At 38.4% G+C, this 13,530-nt stretch overlaps 1 protein-coding gene across 5 annotated transcripts in view; it reads right to left on the bottom strand.

Moving 5' to 3' along the window:
• DPYD (dihydropyrimidine dehydrogenase) overlaps positions 1–13,530 on the bottom strand; it is a 340,158-nt gene that overhangs the window by 35,711 nt on the left and 290,917 nt on the right. For all 5 annotated transcript variants that reach the window (XR_007708585.1, XM_035538265.2, XM_050712120.1 and 2 more), the window contains one exon: positions 9,584–9,763. Coding sequence is in view for 4 of the 5 variants with exons in the window: in XM_035538265.2 (XP_035394158.1) it covers positions 9,584–9,763 (180 nt within the window). In the remaining variant the exon portion in view is untranslated. The remainder of the gene's footprint in view (positions 1–9,583; positions 9,764–13,530) is intronic.

Genomic DNA, 13,530 nt, shown 5'->3' on the forward strand with positions numbered 1-13,530 from the left:
CCAATGTATGGCTAATGGGCAATGAAAGAGAAAGACATTTCTAATCCATTTGTCCATAAAAACTCAGAAAGTACTGCTTTCAGAGCTGAGGCATCCATGGGGTTGGATCAGAAACACAGATGATTACAGGAAAATTTTCACTGCTTTTTATTTGCAATGAAAATAAAATGAGTGGGAAAGGACATAATCATGATCCTTAAGTATGGTCTTAATAATTAAGCAGAAGGACATCTCAATTGCATATGGTTAGATACTGTTGGCTCCAGCAGCTTACACTGAGCAACTGTCTGAAGACATGCTAGGATGCAGTGGCTTCCAAGGCTAGCCCTTAGTGCACAGCTGAAATGCTGGAAAGGGCTATACACTAGCATGTGAAAATCAGACAGGAAAGGTCTACACTCCCAGCACGTACTCCTGGCAACCTGAAATTTCTCCTGGCGGGACTTTTGCTAGACTTCACGCATTCAAGTCTTAAAAGTCCTCCCTTCCTTTAATCTCAGCAACACAGCATGAAACTGCCATCATTTCTACAAAAAGGCTTGCCTTCCAATCAGGATAATTTTTCTGCTCCTCTTCCTGAACATTTCTTTTTTTTCTTTTTTTTTCCAAATTCAACTCATCAGTCTTGGTTGAATTCTCACTCTACATCATAAAATTCCTCTCTCTCAATTGATTGCAAACCTCAAATATTTGTAGACCACTGAGTTTTTCACCTGTTACGTTTACATGTCATTTAGAAAGGACATATGGACACTTTAAAGTTTAGCTTCTTTAGCCTCTCCCCATAAATCACTCCTTCCACATTTCTGGTACATCTGTGTATGTCACTACACCTAGGGCTGCACTTAAGGGCCAAATCCGCTCCTAAGTCACCTAAGAGGTGTCAAGAAAATTAACTGAGAAGTCACAAAATCCCTCTCAAAACTAGCACAAGAATAAAACAGTTCTTGGGAAACAGTCTGAAAAATAATATTTAGTCTGCTATGGCCAATTGTACAGAATTTGTTTTGTGCTTTCCTTACACGAGCATTGTGGCTCACAGAGCAGCTTGCTATCTAGGTAGACAGCTTCCTCAGCTGAGAAGTTTAAGGGACAATGTTTATTTCAAAGGCTAAGAGCCCGAGTCTTCACATGCACATCAGTAAGTACATCTGTGACTAGTACCATAAATAAAATGAGGACACAAAAGCAGCTTTTACTAGTAATAGCTACCTGTAGTTACAGAAGAGACATTTCTCATTGCATATATGTTTCTAAGCCACCTGGATATCTGTAGGATATAACCTGCATCTCCATAAGACTACACCTCAGATAATATCGAGCATTTTACCAGTTCTTAATGAATAATAAGATGGTTAGAAGTACTGCTTAGAAATACACAATATTGTTAATAAATGACTTGTCTCACCAGGGGTAGATTCTAGAGAAAGAAATTTCATATCATCAGGTTCTCAGACTAGTAATTATAGCTTATATTTTGAAAGGCACAACCTTGCTTTCACAGATGCCATTTGCATCAAAATCTGTAAAAATCAGGGAGAACAGTTTTGCACACACAAATTAAATGCTGATATTTGAGTGCTTGAACTCTAGACAATTAGATATCAGTCACTACTGACCAGGGCTTTACCCAGTGATGACACAAAGAAAAAGGCTCTGCAACTAATACCAATCCCATGAGTACTGCAGTGTCCTAAACATCCCCAAACTCTGTAGTTTCACCTGACAAAGAAAAATCTCTCTGGCAGTAAAAGCTGGTACTGAACCCAAGGCTGGAGGAAGAGACTGGGGGAAGGGGAGAGGGAGAGACTGATTTGCTTTCAATGAATATGAAAAAGCTGATCTCTGCCATTGAGGAAAATTCTTGCACCAGCAAGTGCTGACTGATTGCAATGAGGAATGCTTTATCACCAAGATCCAGACACCCTTTCATATGGTGATTATTATTCCTGTCATGACCCTCTGGTCATCAAGCCACAGTGTCTTTTGTCACGAAACAACTATCCAATAAGGAATAATCTAGGAATAAGCCTGTAGCATAATATCTTCTACTTGCTTATACACACAGCAGGGGTAGGAAAATCTTCTTCCTATGAGTTATTACCTGCTCTAATCCACTTTGGAAAATAGCGGTATTTCCTTAATTTTGTGAAGCATGCAAACATTTTTTCACAAGCCACAGCAACCTGAATAGCTCAGCCCTGAGTTGAAATCAAATCTCTCAGGTAGTGAGAAATGATCCAACATCACCACCAAATCCATGGTAGCACAGAAATTGTCAAACATTCCCAATAAAACTTGATAAGGACATGTAAAGGCTGAACTGTGCACCATCTTACCTCTACTTTCATATCATCTTACACAAGGCTGAAGTCTGCCCTAAATCCTGATGCCATTCTTGGAGTGACAGCTATGACAAACGGAGGCTATGCATGTTCAAAGCCCCAACAAATGCACATGCCACCTAGCAACCTTAGCTCTCTTTTAGTTCCTATACAGAAAAACAATGCTAAATTCTTCACTATTGTCCATATTAATACTATCCAACTATATAATTCCACAGAACTAATTAAAACTTTCATGCATTATTTCTCTGGCTTTTCTAATTTAGCTGTTTGAGAAAGGGGCTCCCACCCTGCAGCCACAGACAGGGCACACTGCACTGAAAGCATCCAGGAGGAAGGGCTGGGAAGCCCTGCTCTGACAGCAGATGTGAGAAGCCATGTCTGGCCACGTCAGCCAATTCCTTCTGTGCCATTTCTGTCCTTATTGCTTACGTAGATCACCTAACATGAGGGCTGTTTTGAAGTTTTTAACCAGCTAGCAAGCTAACCCTAAGTAACAAATACAACAATACATATACAACTGTACGGAATAAAAAATTAATGGTGTTAGAGAAGGATGATGCACAGAGACATTATGTGTGACACTGGGGAGGAAGTGGGGGTAAGTGCGCATGGTTAATATGAAAAGATGTCAAAAAAAAAGAAGCATAATAATAGTGCAATTTATCCTTGCTAAACGTACTGCGCTGTGCTATAATTAAATATGAAAACCTAAATTTATCTCTATGTTCGGCTGTCATTAACTTAACAGGGAGTGCACATGTTCTAATCTAATGGCTGATTTTTTTCTCCATGTGCAGCATATTAAAATGTATATTAGCCTCAAGGTGCATAAACACAAAATAATAGACCAAAGGTTTTGGCCTGTGGAGAAAAAAATCCATGCTCAAAGGCCGTCAAGTAGCTGGTGATGCAGGGGAGACACTCACTTAGCCTCATTAAGCCAAAGCTCTCTTTTGCTTGTCTTTTGTTCTGCATGACAGCAGCCTCTTTGTTGTATAATAATTCATTCCAAGTTCGTTCCAAGCTACCGAAACTCGTGAACTGTGGCCATTTTAATGAGCAGTATTGGTGGTATGCATAATCTGGAAGCCACGTGGACCAGGCAATCACAGAGCACTGCAGCCAGCAAAATGAGATACTGTCGAAATCACAAATTTGTCAAGTTGTTTTTGGACAGGGTATTATAATAAGCACTAAAATATGCATCTTATTACTCTGCATCTGCCAGTCAAAGATCACTGTAATGAATGCATGCTGCAGGGTATGACCAGGCCGTTTTCCTAAGTAAAACAAACTGCAGAGTACAAAAAAAGAATTATGTATTTTTGGCAGTGCCTGTTTTTTTAAAAATCCTTTTGCATCAAGAGTTGGATTTTCCTGGCTTGATGTTGGTTGCCAGCAGTGAACACACTAAAACCACCGCAGCCAAGGAGTTAATGTGAATACATTGTTTCTTAATAGCCACATTTACTGGCTGTGAATATCAAACTTTAAACTCAGTGCTTAAAGCAAATTTAGCATACAGTACATATAAAACCCACAAAGATTAAACTACTTACATCCACCTTAATAATCCTAGTTCCTTTTCTTTTATCCGTTTCTACTGCAAATGGCTTCACTGTTAGGGAAGATACATTTTATATAACAAACTATGGTCTTCCTAAGAAACAACACTGTGGATAATCACCACATAAACTTCCATAATAGACCCGTTAAGAAAAAAAAATAACATTAGAGAGGTTCTTTATTCACATATTGTTTGGGCCAGAGATTGCTTTTGGCTTGCAAACACTGGGAGATTCACCTAAAATCCATCTTTTTTTCCCTCTCTTACTCTTTTTCAGAATTGGCAATGGGAGTAAGGGAAGAAAGATTTCTTCACTAATGATCATTTTTAATGTGATCTCTAAACCACCATTTGATGACGTTTCTGCATTTCTAGCAAATGCACAGTGCTGGAAATGAGGACAGTTCTTCACCATACTGGAAAGCCTTGCCTTCCCAAACAGCAGTCCACAAGGAGCACTTCCAAACATGAGGGGTGAAAACCTCTGCTCAGTGAAGGTAGTCACAGGCCTTGAAGAATCTGAAAGCAGCCAAAATGTGGTGCATGCATGGCAACAGTGTACTTACACAGCTGGTGGTTCACATTTTATTCATTTCATAGCAGAGCTAATTTAGTATTTCATATGAAATCTTCAAGGTTTTGCAAGATATTTTTTTCTCTGCCATATAAAACGCCATTTAGATTTGACTACAATCAAGTTAGAATGTAGCAGGTTGGTACTACTCAGAAGAATCAGCTTCTAGTACCCATAAATACTCAAAGGGAGTGCATATTTTAGTCTTAACAGGAAGTCCATGCATTCGAAAACAAAATCAGCATTTTTCTAAATTTCAGTAAGGAGAATTTTCAATTAAGTTCATACACAGGATAGCGCATGTTCAGGATCGTTCTCTTTGCTGGAGAAACTGTCTATTGATGTGTTTTTATTAGATATGGCTGCAACATTTTTATTACAGCACCATCCTAACAGTTGATGTGGATTCACTATGAAAAAGAGTTTGCTTCAGGTTTTGGATATTTCTGAAATCAAGACACCTAAATTATTACTTTATTATTATTATTATTATTATTTTTAGCCTCTAGACATGATGAAACAAATGTCTACTTTTTTTTTCCAAAACTTCTGGTGCTGGAAGTGATCTATGCATATTTACCTCTTCTTATAAACCCATAAATTGCCATATTTCTAATGTTTAACTACCTGGCATGTATAGAGGCCACTGTGGTAAGTATGATTTTTATAGCTGACGTTAGGTGGAAGTTTATACACAAACACACTATACCACTTCTGTTACCATCAGCTGACACCAGTGTATTTCTTGGACATAATCACTTCAGCTCCCTGGAGTAAGATCTGTGAGCAACTAATAAAAGATTCCTGTAATAAACAGACAAGGTGAGAGGGACTATGCAGGGGAGATCAAATTGCACCTCTGGGGAATACTGTACCTTGTCTGGATGCCTGGTGAGAACACAGTTATCTTTATTACTCCTGTTGATATATCTTCCCAAGAAACTCAGAAACATGATTCTAAAACACAATTCAGTCAATTTGGGATTATGAGGATACTAACTGCGCTCTCCCTCTCTCTTATGCAGCCACCCCAATAATTTTGGGTTGTAAGAGCATGCCGTACATCTTAACTGTCTGCCTCGTTGCATCATGTACTTGATCTCAGTCTACATTCATGCTGAGGTAAGTGTCCTTTTACAAAAGTTCTTCCTTGAGGGTGTTCAGTGAGAAAGCAGTGTGGTGTCATCATTACCTTGCCACTCTCTCATCTCAGTGCCTAGATTTGCAAACTGAGATTATAGCTGAGACAAGCTGACAAGGTTTATTTCATGCATTTAATAGAAAGGTGATTCAGAGGTGGTATTAATAACAGTCATCTGTGTCAAAGTTTTAAAATTTAGTTCCTCCCACAGAAAAAAATAAATCTAAATAAGCTATCAGAAAAGCAATGAGGAAGAAAGCCCTGAAGACTGGCTCTGTCCACCTTTGTGAGTCTGATGCAGCATCTATGTAAGGACTGTCTTCGGAGTGGTTATGGAGAAAGGCTACAACCCTAGTAAAGAATGAATAAAATTGGTGGAGCTAAGGAAAACAGAATCACTCAGTCACTAGAACCCATGACTGAGGTTAGCATTTCTAAGTGGGAATCTCACTGATATTACAGGTAGTATAGCATTACAAGTCACATCTTGGGACAATGGCAAGTACTGACTGCAGCAGCAACTACTATATTAGCAAACAGGGAAAAAGCTAGCATTATAGAAAAGACTATTAGAAAATATGTACCAGCTGCCTCAAAGATGTTAAATTTAGGGTCTATAGACCAACAAACACATTATGAAACAGCGAAAAAACATAAAAACAGCACTTGAGTTTCCAAGATATTTTCTAATACTATGATTCTTCTCATTCATTAAGGACTAGAAGTTACTGGATGAAAATATTGGTTGTATTAATGGAGATATATGAACAGGAACTGATCAAAATGATTCTCCTTTTCAGCCAAAAGTAGGTATGCCTATTCATAGACTGCTTAGCATATCACACTATTTGGCACAGTATTTTTAGTATTGTTTCTGTTTAGGAAGGAAATTGTTGTGGTAAATGTAACAACTGACAGTGATAACTGTTCAGTTTGTCATTTCTCTGGTGTCTGCATGGCAAGACAGCTTCAGTCTGATGTCAGGTGAACAGTTTAGAAGTTATCTTCTAGTTGACTCTGGTCATCATATACTACAATATTTCATAACAAAACTCTACTGTGTCACTCTTGTGGCAACAGTGCACTCAGCATCTATTTGATACTGATCCCAGGATGGAAAATGAATTATCAAAAGGCTAGTGCACTGCTATATACAAATATGGACATTAATGTTCAATACTGCATTGTGAATCAAAATAGATAACATAACAAACATTACAAACATATTCAACTAGGAATAGGACCAGTCCTAATTCTGTAATATATTGAGGACTAGGAAAGGCTTAATGAATTGCATACCATCAGAAGGCAAGTAGTTCTTGATACTTTTGAAAATTATTCTTGTCCTGCAGTTCCTTCTCATTAAACTATCAATTGCCTGAATTATCCCCATGTTTCCACATGAAAATCAACAGGAATTCTGTCACTTACCGAATTGAGAATCATTCCCTTCTATTTTTACATTTACTGCAACTAAATTAGATTATTTTTAAATTAGCATGTTCACTTTTTTAAATGCAAAACTTCATCAGTATTTGCTGTTTAGTTTCTCATGGGGTCTTACTGAAAAAACTGCATTTCACCTTACAGTAATGAGGAAGTTTTTTTAAAAAACTTGGAAGGTTTTAAAAATTGCAATGAAGGATTTTGGCTGTCATATTTTAGTCTATGTATAAGATATGGACATGAATTACTTTTATCAATGAGAATATACACATCACATCAGTAGGCTACCTCCTCTTTTTCAAATAAAGAGTGAGGACATCCTTTTCAGTGAATTTATTTTAGAAAGAGAATCAAGAGTGTGTGTTATTACTTGCTGCCAAACACGCTAGATACTTGTGTTTGAATCTAGATGAAACTGCAGTACTTAACTGAATTTGCTAGGCACAAGTACATGAAATCCAATATTGATAATAATTTATAAAGGTAAGAATACTGATTCCTATAGTATTGCTAACATAGTTTATGATAACATAATTAGTTACACTAATAACACTGCTTAGGCACAGTCTTGCTAATTATGGTATTGTAAATATTAATGATATCAAGCCTGTGTATTTTATTGCCCCTAGTAGGATCATTTATCATTGTATTTCCCTTTACCCATGTTGTATTATATTTCTTCCTTTTCCCTTGAATGTACATTCCTGAACAGTCATCCTGAGCTTTGGTCTAAAATATATCACTACCTTATCAATGGTGCAGCCTGGTTAACTTTATATTTTATTATTTAGTAGCAATGATCCAATGATATAATTCTGTGCTAAAGGCAATCAAATACACAATTACTTATATTCTGTACGTCTTGCTACTTTTAAATGTCTAACAGGCCCAGCCAGACATGATTACATAGGGCTTTGTTTTCCATTCTTTTTCATGTGACCTGTTTCAAGTTAAGATTCCTTTGAATTATTAAATGTTCCCTTAAAGCATCTTTTCACACTACCTTTTTAAATTTAATTATTGATGTAGTGACAAGCGGAAAAGACTAAGACTTGTAATTTTTTTTCTCAATCAAAAGGACATGAGAGACATCTTTGACAATGGTTGTCTTTTTAGTAAAATAAAAAGATAATACAAAGAACACTGAATGCAGCTTTAAAGAAGAATTGCAAAAAATCTCTGTCACGTGAATTGAAAATGCTGTATACGTTTCCACAGGTGCTAAAGAAAGGAAGTTTGAATACAACCCTTTGAGACTGGTTTAACTGCTTAACATAAGTAGATGAAAATGAAACTGCTTATATCTTGTTTTATTTTTAAGCAGTGTATTATTTAGAGCTTTAGGAATGGGATTGTCTTTTCTCCTGAAAGGTAATGTTATAATTTTCAGAGCTCCACAGAGAACAATAATACAGGAATCTCTAATCTGCTTCTAAATCCAACTCCAGTCATCAGCAATGATAAGCAGAGATTTGGAGGTGTTTGACACTCCAAATCCTATTATTTTGTAATTCTTTACTTTTTACAACATTTTCAACAGTGTTGTATCAGATTTTTAGAAGGATAATCAATAGGCATGAAGTATAACTGAAATCAGTCTTCAAAGTGATCCCCTCTAGTAACCAGAAACAAAAGCTCTGCCTCCCTGATGTGCAGGTATTTTGCTTAGAGCAGTAGGCAGCAGGGCATCAGTAGGAAGCCAGTTACACCTCCCTGCTTTTCAGCATGGATCAGCAGGTGTCCTAGTGTAGGGGTGTGCAGTATTGGGGCAGCTGCAATCTACTGCATCTGGAAAAATATCCAAAGACGTTTTTGTAGTAGGGAACTACTACAGCAGAGAGGAGAGACAGTCCAGAAGTCAGGATTTCAGACAGACCGTAGTTTACATTCCTATTCCACCACACTTTCTAGGTTTAAATGACCTTGTGGAATTTATTATTCAGTGTTGCTGTTCCTCACCTGGAACTTTCCCTGCCTTGCATAGGGTATGGGAATCGGTACACATGAAAGACCATGAGATACTCAGGTACGATGGCAGTAGAACCACTGCTATCTGATCTAGCATTCCAACCAGCAGCGTGGTTGTGACAGAAGCTGTCTCAAGTCCAGTGCTAGGTGGCTTTCATATCTCCTGAATGTTGCACTATGGGCGGAACACCCTGGCACTTCTGGCACAGTACTAGTATCAATCTGAATTGAGTTGTTGCATTAAAACAAGCAGTTCCAATGCAATTGCAATTTTACATCCTACACTTTAAAAAAAGACATGCTGTTATAAACAAAGTGGAGACATCATATTTACAATAAAAAGGTTATTGCATATCAAGTCATTTCAAGTTTGTCTGCTCAAGCTGCCGTCAGATATTTGCTAATACCCTGGAGGAAAAAAAAAAAGACTTGGTGACTAGTTGTGACAGCAGCAGTGGTTAACCAAGGTAGTTAGCATACAACGAAGATGGACTTGCATAGACATAATGTTATAGAGGAATGACAATGAAACAACATACCTTTCCTATTAGATCAGCAATTCTAGGTATTGGTTTTCCTTTCTGATGGCGCATGGTTGCAGGACTCTGTCCATTCCAGTCTTTGAGTTCCTCAATGCTTTTCAGGTAAAGAAGAGCTCGCAGTCCAGTGCAGTAGTCATCAATAACAGTGAAATCTTGATTCTGGATTGCACTGCACACCTGTGAAATGTAAATACAGTTATCAGCAACATCCTGGCAGAGGAGCACAAGAAGTTAGCAAGCTTTTTGGACTTACTGATTATCAGATGACCCTTATTGAAACTTCACTGACAAAGAACTATAGGAATTCAGGATGTTAATTGGCTGCTCGATCTTATGTCATGATAGCCACCAGTGCAGTTCAGGAAAAAAAGGACTCAGTAACATCGGTTATGCCCAGGTTTCCTAATGGCAGCCCTTAGACCAGATCTGAAGGCTTTTCAGAAGCAAGCCTGCACACCCAGACCCACTGTGCATCTTTCAGGACTCTGCTGCTGAGCATGCAGGCCTTTGCCTGCAGACACTGGGTATTTCCCAGCCTGCCCTGTTTGGGAAGCACAGACATAGCCATTTATGCCCCGGTCAAACAAATCAGAGAACTACAGACTTGCTGAGGTTACAAGGCTTCTCTAGAGATTGTGAAGTCCAACCTCCCAGCTCAGAGAAGGGTCAACTAGAGAAGGCTACCCAGGACTGTATCAAGTTGGGTTTTGAATATCTCCAAAGATAGGGACTCCACAACCTCTCAGGGGAATTTGGTCTAGTGTTCAATCACCCTTACAGCTTTTTCTTATATTTAAATGGAATTTCCTGTTTTCCAATTCATGTCTATTGCTGCTTGTCCTCTCCCTGGATATTCCTGAGAAGAATCTGGCTCCAATGAAGGTGTCTCAGCACACAGTACCCACTAAACAGACCTAGTATGGGCAACCATAAGCAGATACACTAAGCAGATACTAGTATGGGCAATCATTGCCAGGCATGGAGCAGAACAATGCTCCCCTTCTGCTAATTAATATTTGCCACTCAACGGTACTCGGAGGCCAGGCCAGTTTATTTTAGGTGCTTTAAAAACACGGAGAGCAATATATCTTTATAAACATGCAAAGAAATGATCCCTGATCTGTAGGCACAGAACTACCAATAGCAGAGAATAGCCTGATTATTTACATGGATTTTTCTAGACTACCTTGTGGATATCAGCTCAGATTTAAACCCACAGAGATACCCTGATAAACTGACAGAGATAAACTGACAACAAGTGAGTAAAATATCCCTGACTCTTCTTTGAACACATTTTTATGAGCTAAACCCTAATCCACCACTGAAGAGCGGCAGGGTCAGTTGACTACCATTAACTGTCATTCCCTGGAAATGCTCATAAATTCCAGATGTGTCAGTGTTTTCAGCTTCTGATTCAGCTTTTATTCTAAAAACTAAAACCAGTTCTGCTGATAATACCTACATTTACATACACACGTAATAAGCACAACAATGAAATAGCTACCTACCTTAGAACATGAAGGTGTGGACATGCACAAACACATAAAACACTTTCAATAAGAAAATATACCTCAGATCACAATTGGCATCAACATTTGAAAACACAGGAAATATATAACTGTTTTTCACATTTCAGAAATGATAATACAACTTGCAATTTTGAAGAAAGGCATACTTCACACTGTAAAATACCATACACTATAGCTACACAAGGAAAAAATAAGGACAAACTTTAACCTAAACACAAGAACATATTCTATGTAGTGCATTTAGATTACACAAAATCTGTTTCTCTGCAGAAATAATGTGGGCATTAATTAGGCCTGTTATTCATTCTACAGACTTCAAGTTTTTTTTTTTGTTTTTTTTTTAACCCAAGAGTAATTATGGAGAATATCAATAATTTCCAGTATAGGCGATTTAACTGCAAAACTCAATTGGTGCTTATTTAAGGTTTTTTGTTCAACAAGGAATTCTCTATTATTTTAGTGCACAGGTAACAACACTTTTATTAGCTATTCTTGAAAATAGTAAAATTGTAAAAAAAAAAAAACCAAAAAACCAGTTAAAAGCCATGTCATGTCACTTGAAACAGGTTCAGGCACTGTTGTCAAAATCCTGAAATATTTTGACAGGATGTATACATGAGATACACTGGAGGATACCTGTAATAACCTTATAAATAAAGTGGTTTTTACTGTTTTCCATCTTATGGTGCAGTGTTATGAACTGCAATAATATAAAAATGTGCAGAAGATGCTATCACACTACAACTCAGGGATCAATCCTAGCTCTACGTGCATCGCACTGTTTGCCTTCCATGGGAAGCCACGTAGGTTCCAGAACTGAAGGCAAAATGCATTTTTTAAAAAAAGAATGTAAATCACTGAACTAAAGAAAAACGTTATCTGAAATGAGAAGACTTAGAAAGTGAATTTGCTAGTGGCTTCAGATGACCCTTCTCCTCTGTAGGAACCTTATGACTCTGGTGCCCAATGGTGCAAATAATTACCCAAAGACATGCCTTTCACTGATTTCACTGTGATAAAAGCAGGTGCTTATTTTTATGGGCCTTTCCTGGAACAAGAGACTTTCAAACATTAATGCATACAAAACCAACAGAAATAGTTCTGTCATGTTTTTGGCAAATTCCAAAGCATTCCGAACTTCAAAATTTCTTAAGCTGTACATATCAGATGGGGATATTTGGCTTTTAGGCTTATAGTATCTTCTGTGAATCAATGCAGAAAGCTTTGTTGCCTTTTAAAAGGGGTTGAACAAAGTCGAGATAAAAGGTCCCAGTGCCCCATCAGCCAGGACAATTTCTACACCACAGAGAGAGGTTTTTAGCGCCATACCTGGCTGCCTCTGAATCACTGGTTTAAATGACACTTGCCCTCTTCTCAGCACCAGAGAAGTGGCAGGGCAGTAGACCAGGTGACTCAAACTCTCACTCCCGGAAAAACCACAGCAGTGAGCCGACCTGTCTCCACATATCACTTCAGTCCTGCTGCTTGAACTGGGAGCAGGCATGCTTCCCTCCCTTCCAAAGCTCAACGTTAAACTCTCCCTTCTGCTGCTATCTTATTTTACAGGTGTGAAAAGCAGGAAACGCAGTCCAGCTATATCCATATTTAAAATGGAACTGCCTTTTGATTGTGCCACCTCTCATTTAATGTCTTATTAAAAACCACCTCAACAGGAGATAATGGAGCATGGTACCACTGGAACAGCTGTTGTCAGAGCCCTGTGCACCGACTGGCGCAGCAGCACAAACCTGGCTGGAGACCAGCTCTGTCCACCCATCTCCTCTCCTCAGCACCACTCCTTTCAGGACCAAACACAATGAAATTTGTTTCCCTTTAGACCCTGAAGTAAAAGCCTAAGCAAATACATAACTACAACTGAGCACATTCAAATGTTCATATTGTTCCAGACCAGCAGCCTATGGCCAGCAGAAACTGGTTATGGACAGGTACAAGAAACATCAAGTGTGGATCTGTTGCTCATTTGGTTTATCAGCCCAGGTTCTAGCAAGCAGTGGTGCTGTGACTTCGCATGGCAGAGATTCCATCTGTTTAATATCCCTTGGTTCTACGTAATCCAAGTGACTCAGTCTTATGAGTAAATTAACGTTCAATGGTGTGCTGACCCAGGCTTTCACCTGAAATGGTTAGGTAGAAAGTAGCTTTTTCTTCATTGGATGGTGAGAGGCAGGCCCTGTGAGCAATCTATGGGACACGCACAGAAGTCAAGATCGCAATGAAGTTGTCAGCTGTCCTCCTTGCCTATGTTTGTCTCTAGCTTGGAATAGAATTTGGGACAGAGAAAAAAGGCACTACTTTTTCTTGTTTGCAAAGGCAACATGTACTATTCTTATTGCACTCATACACAGAAAGATAATTTTGCACAAGCTTGGTTTTAGTGCATTGTCTGACTACGCT

This window comes from Cygnus atratus, chromosome 8, assembly GCF_013377495.2.
Source record: "Cygnus atratus isolate AKBS03 ecotype Queensland, Australia chromosome 8, CAtr_DNAZoo_HiC_assembly, whole genome shotgun sequence".
In the NCBI taxonomy this organism is placed as follows: domain Eukaryota; kingdom Metazoa; phylum Chordata; class Aves; order Anseriformes; family Anatidae; genus Cygnus; species Cygnus atratus.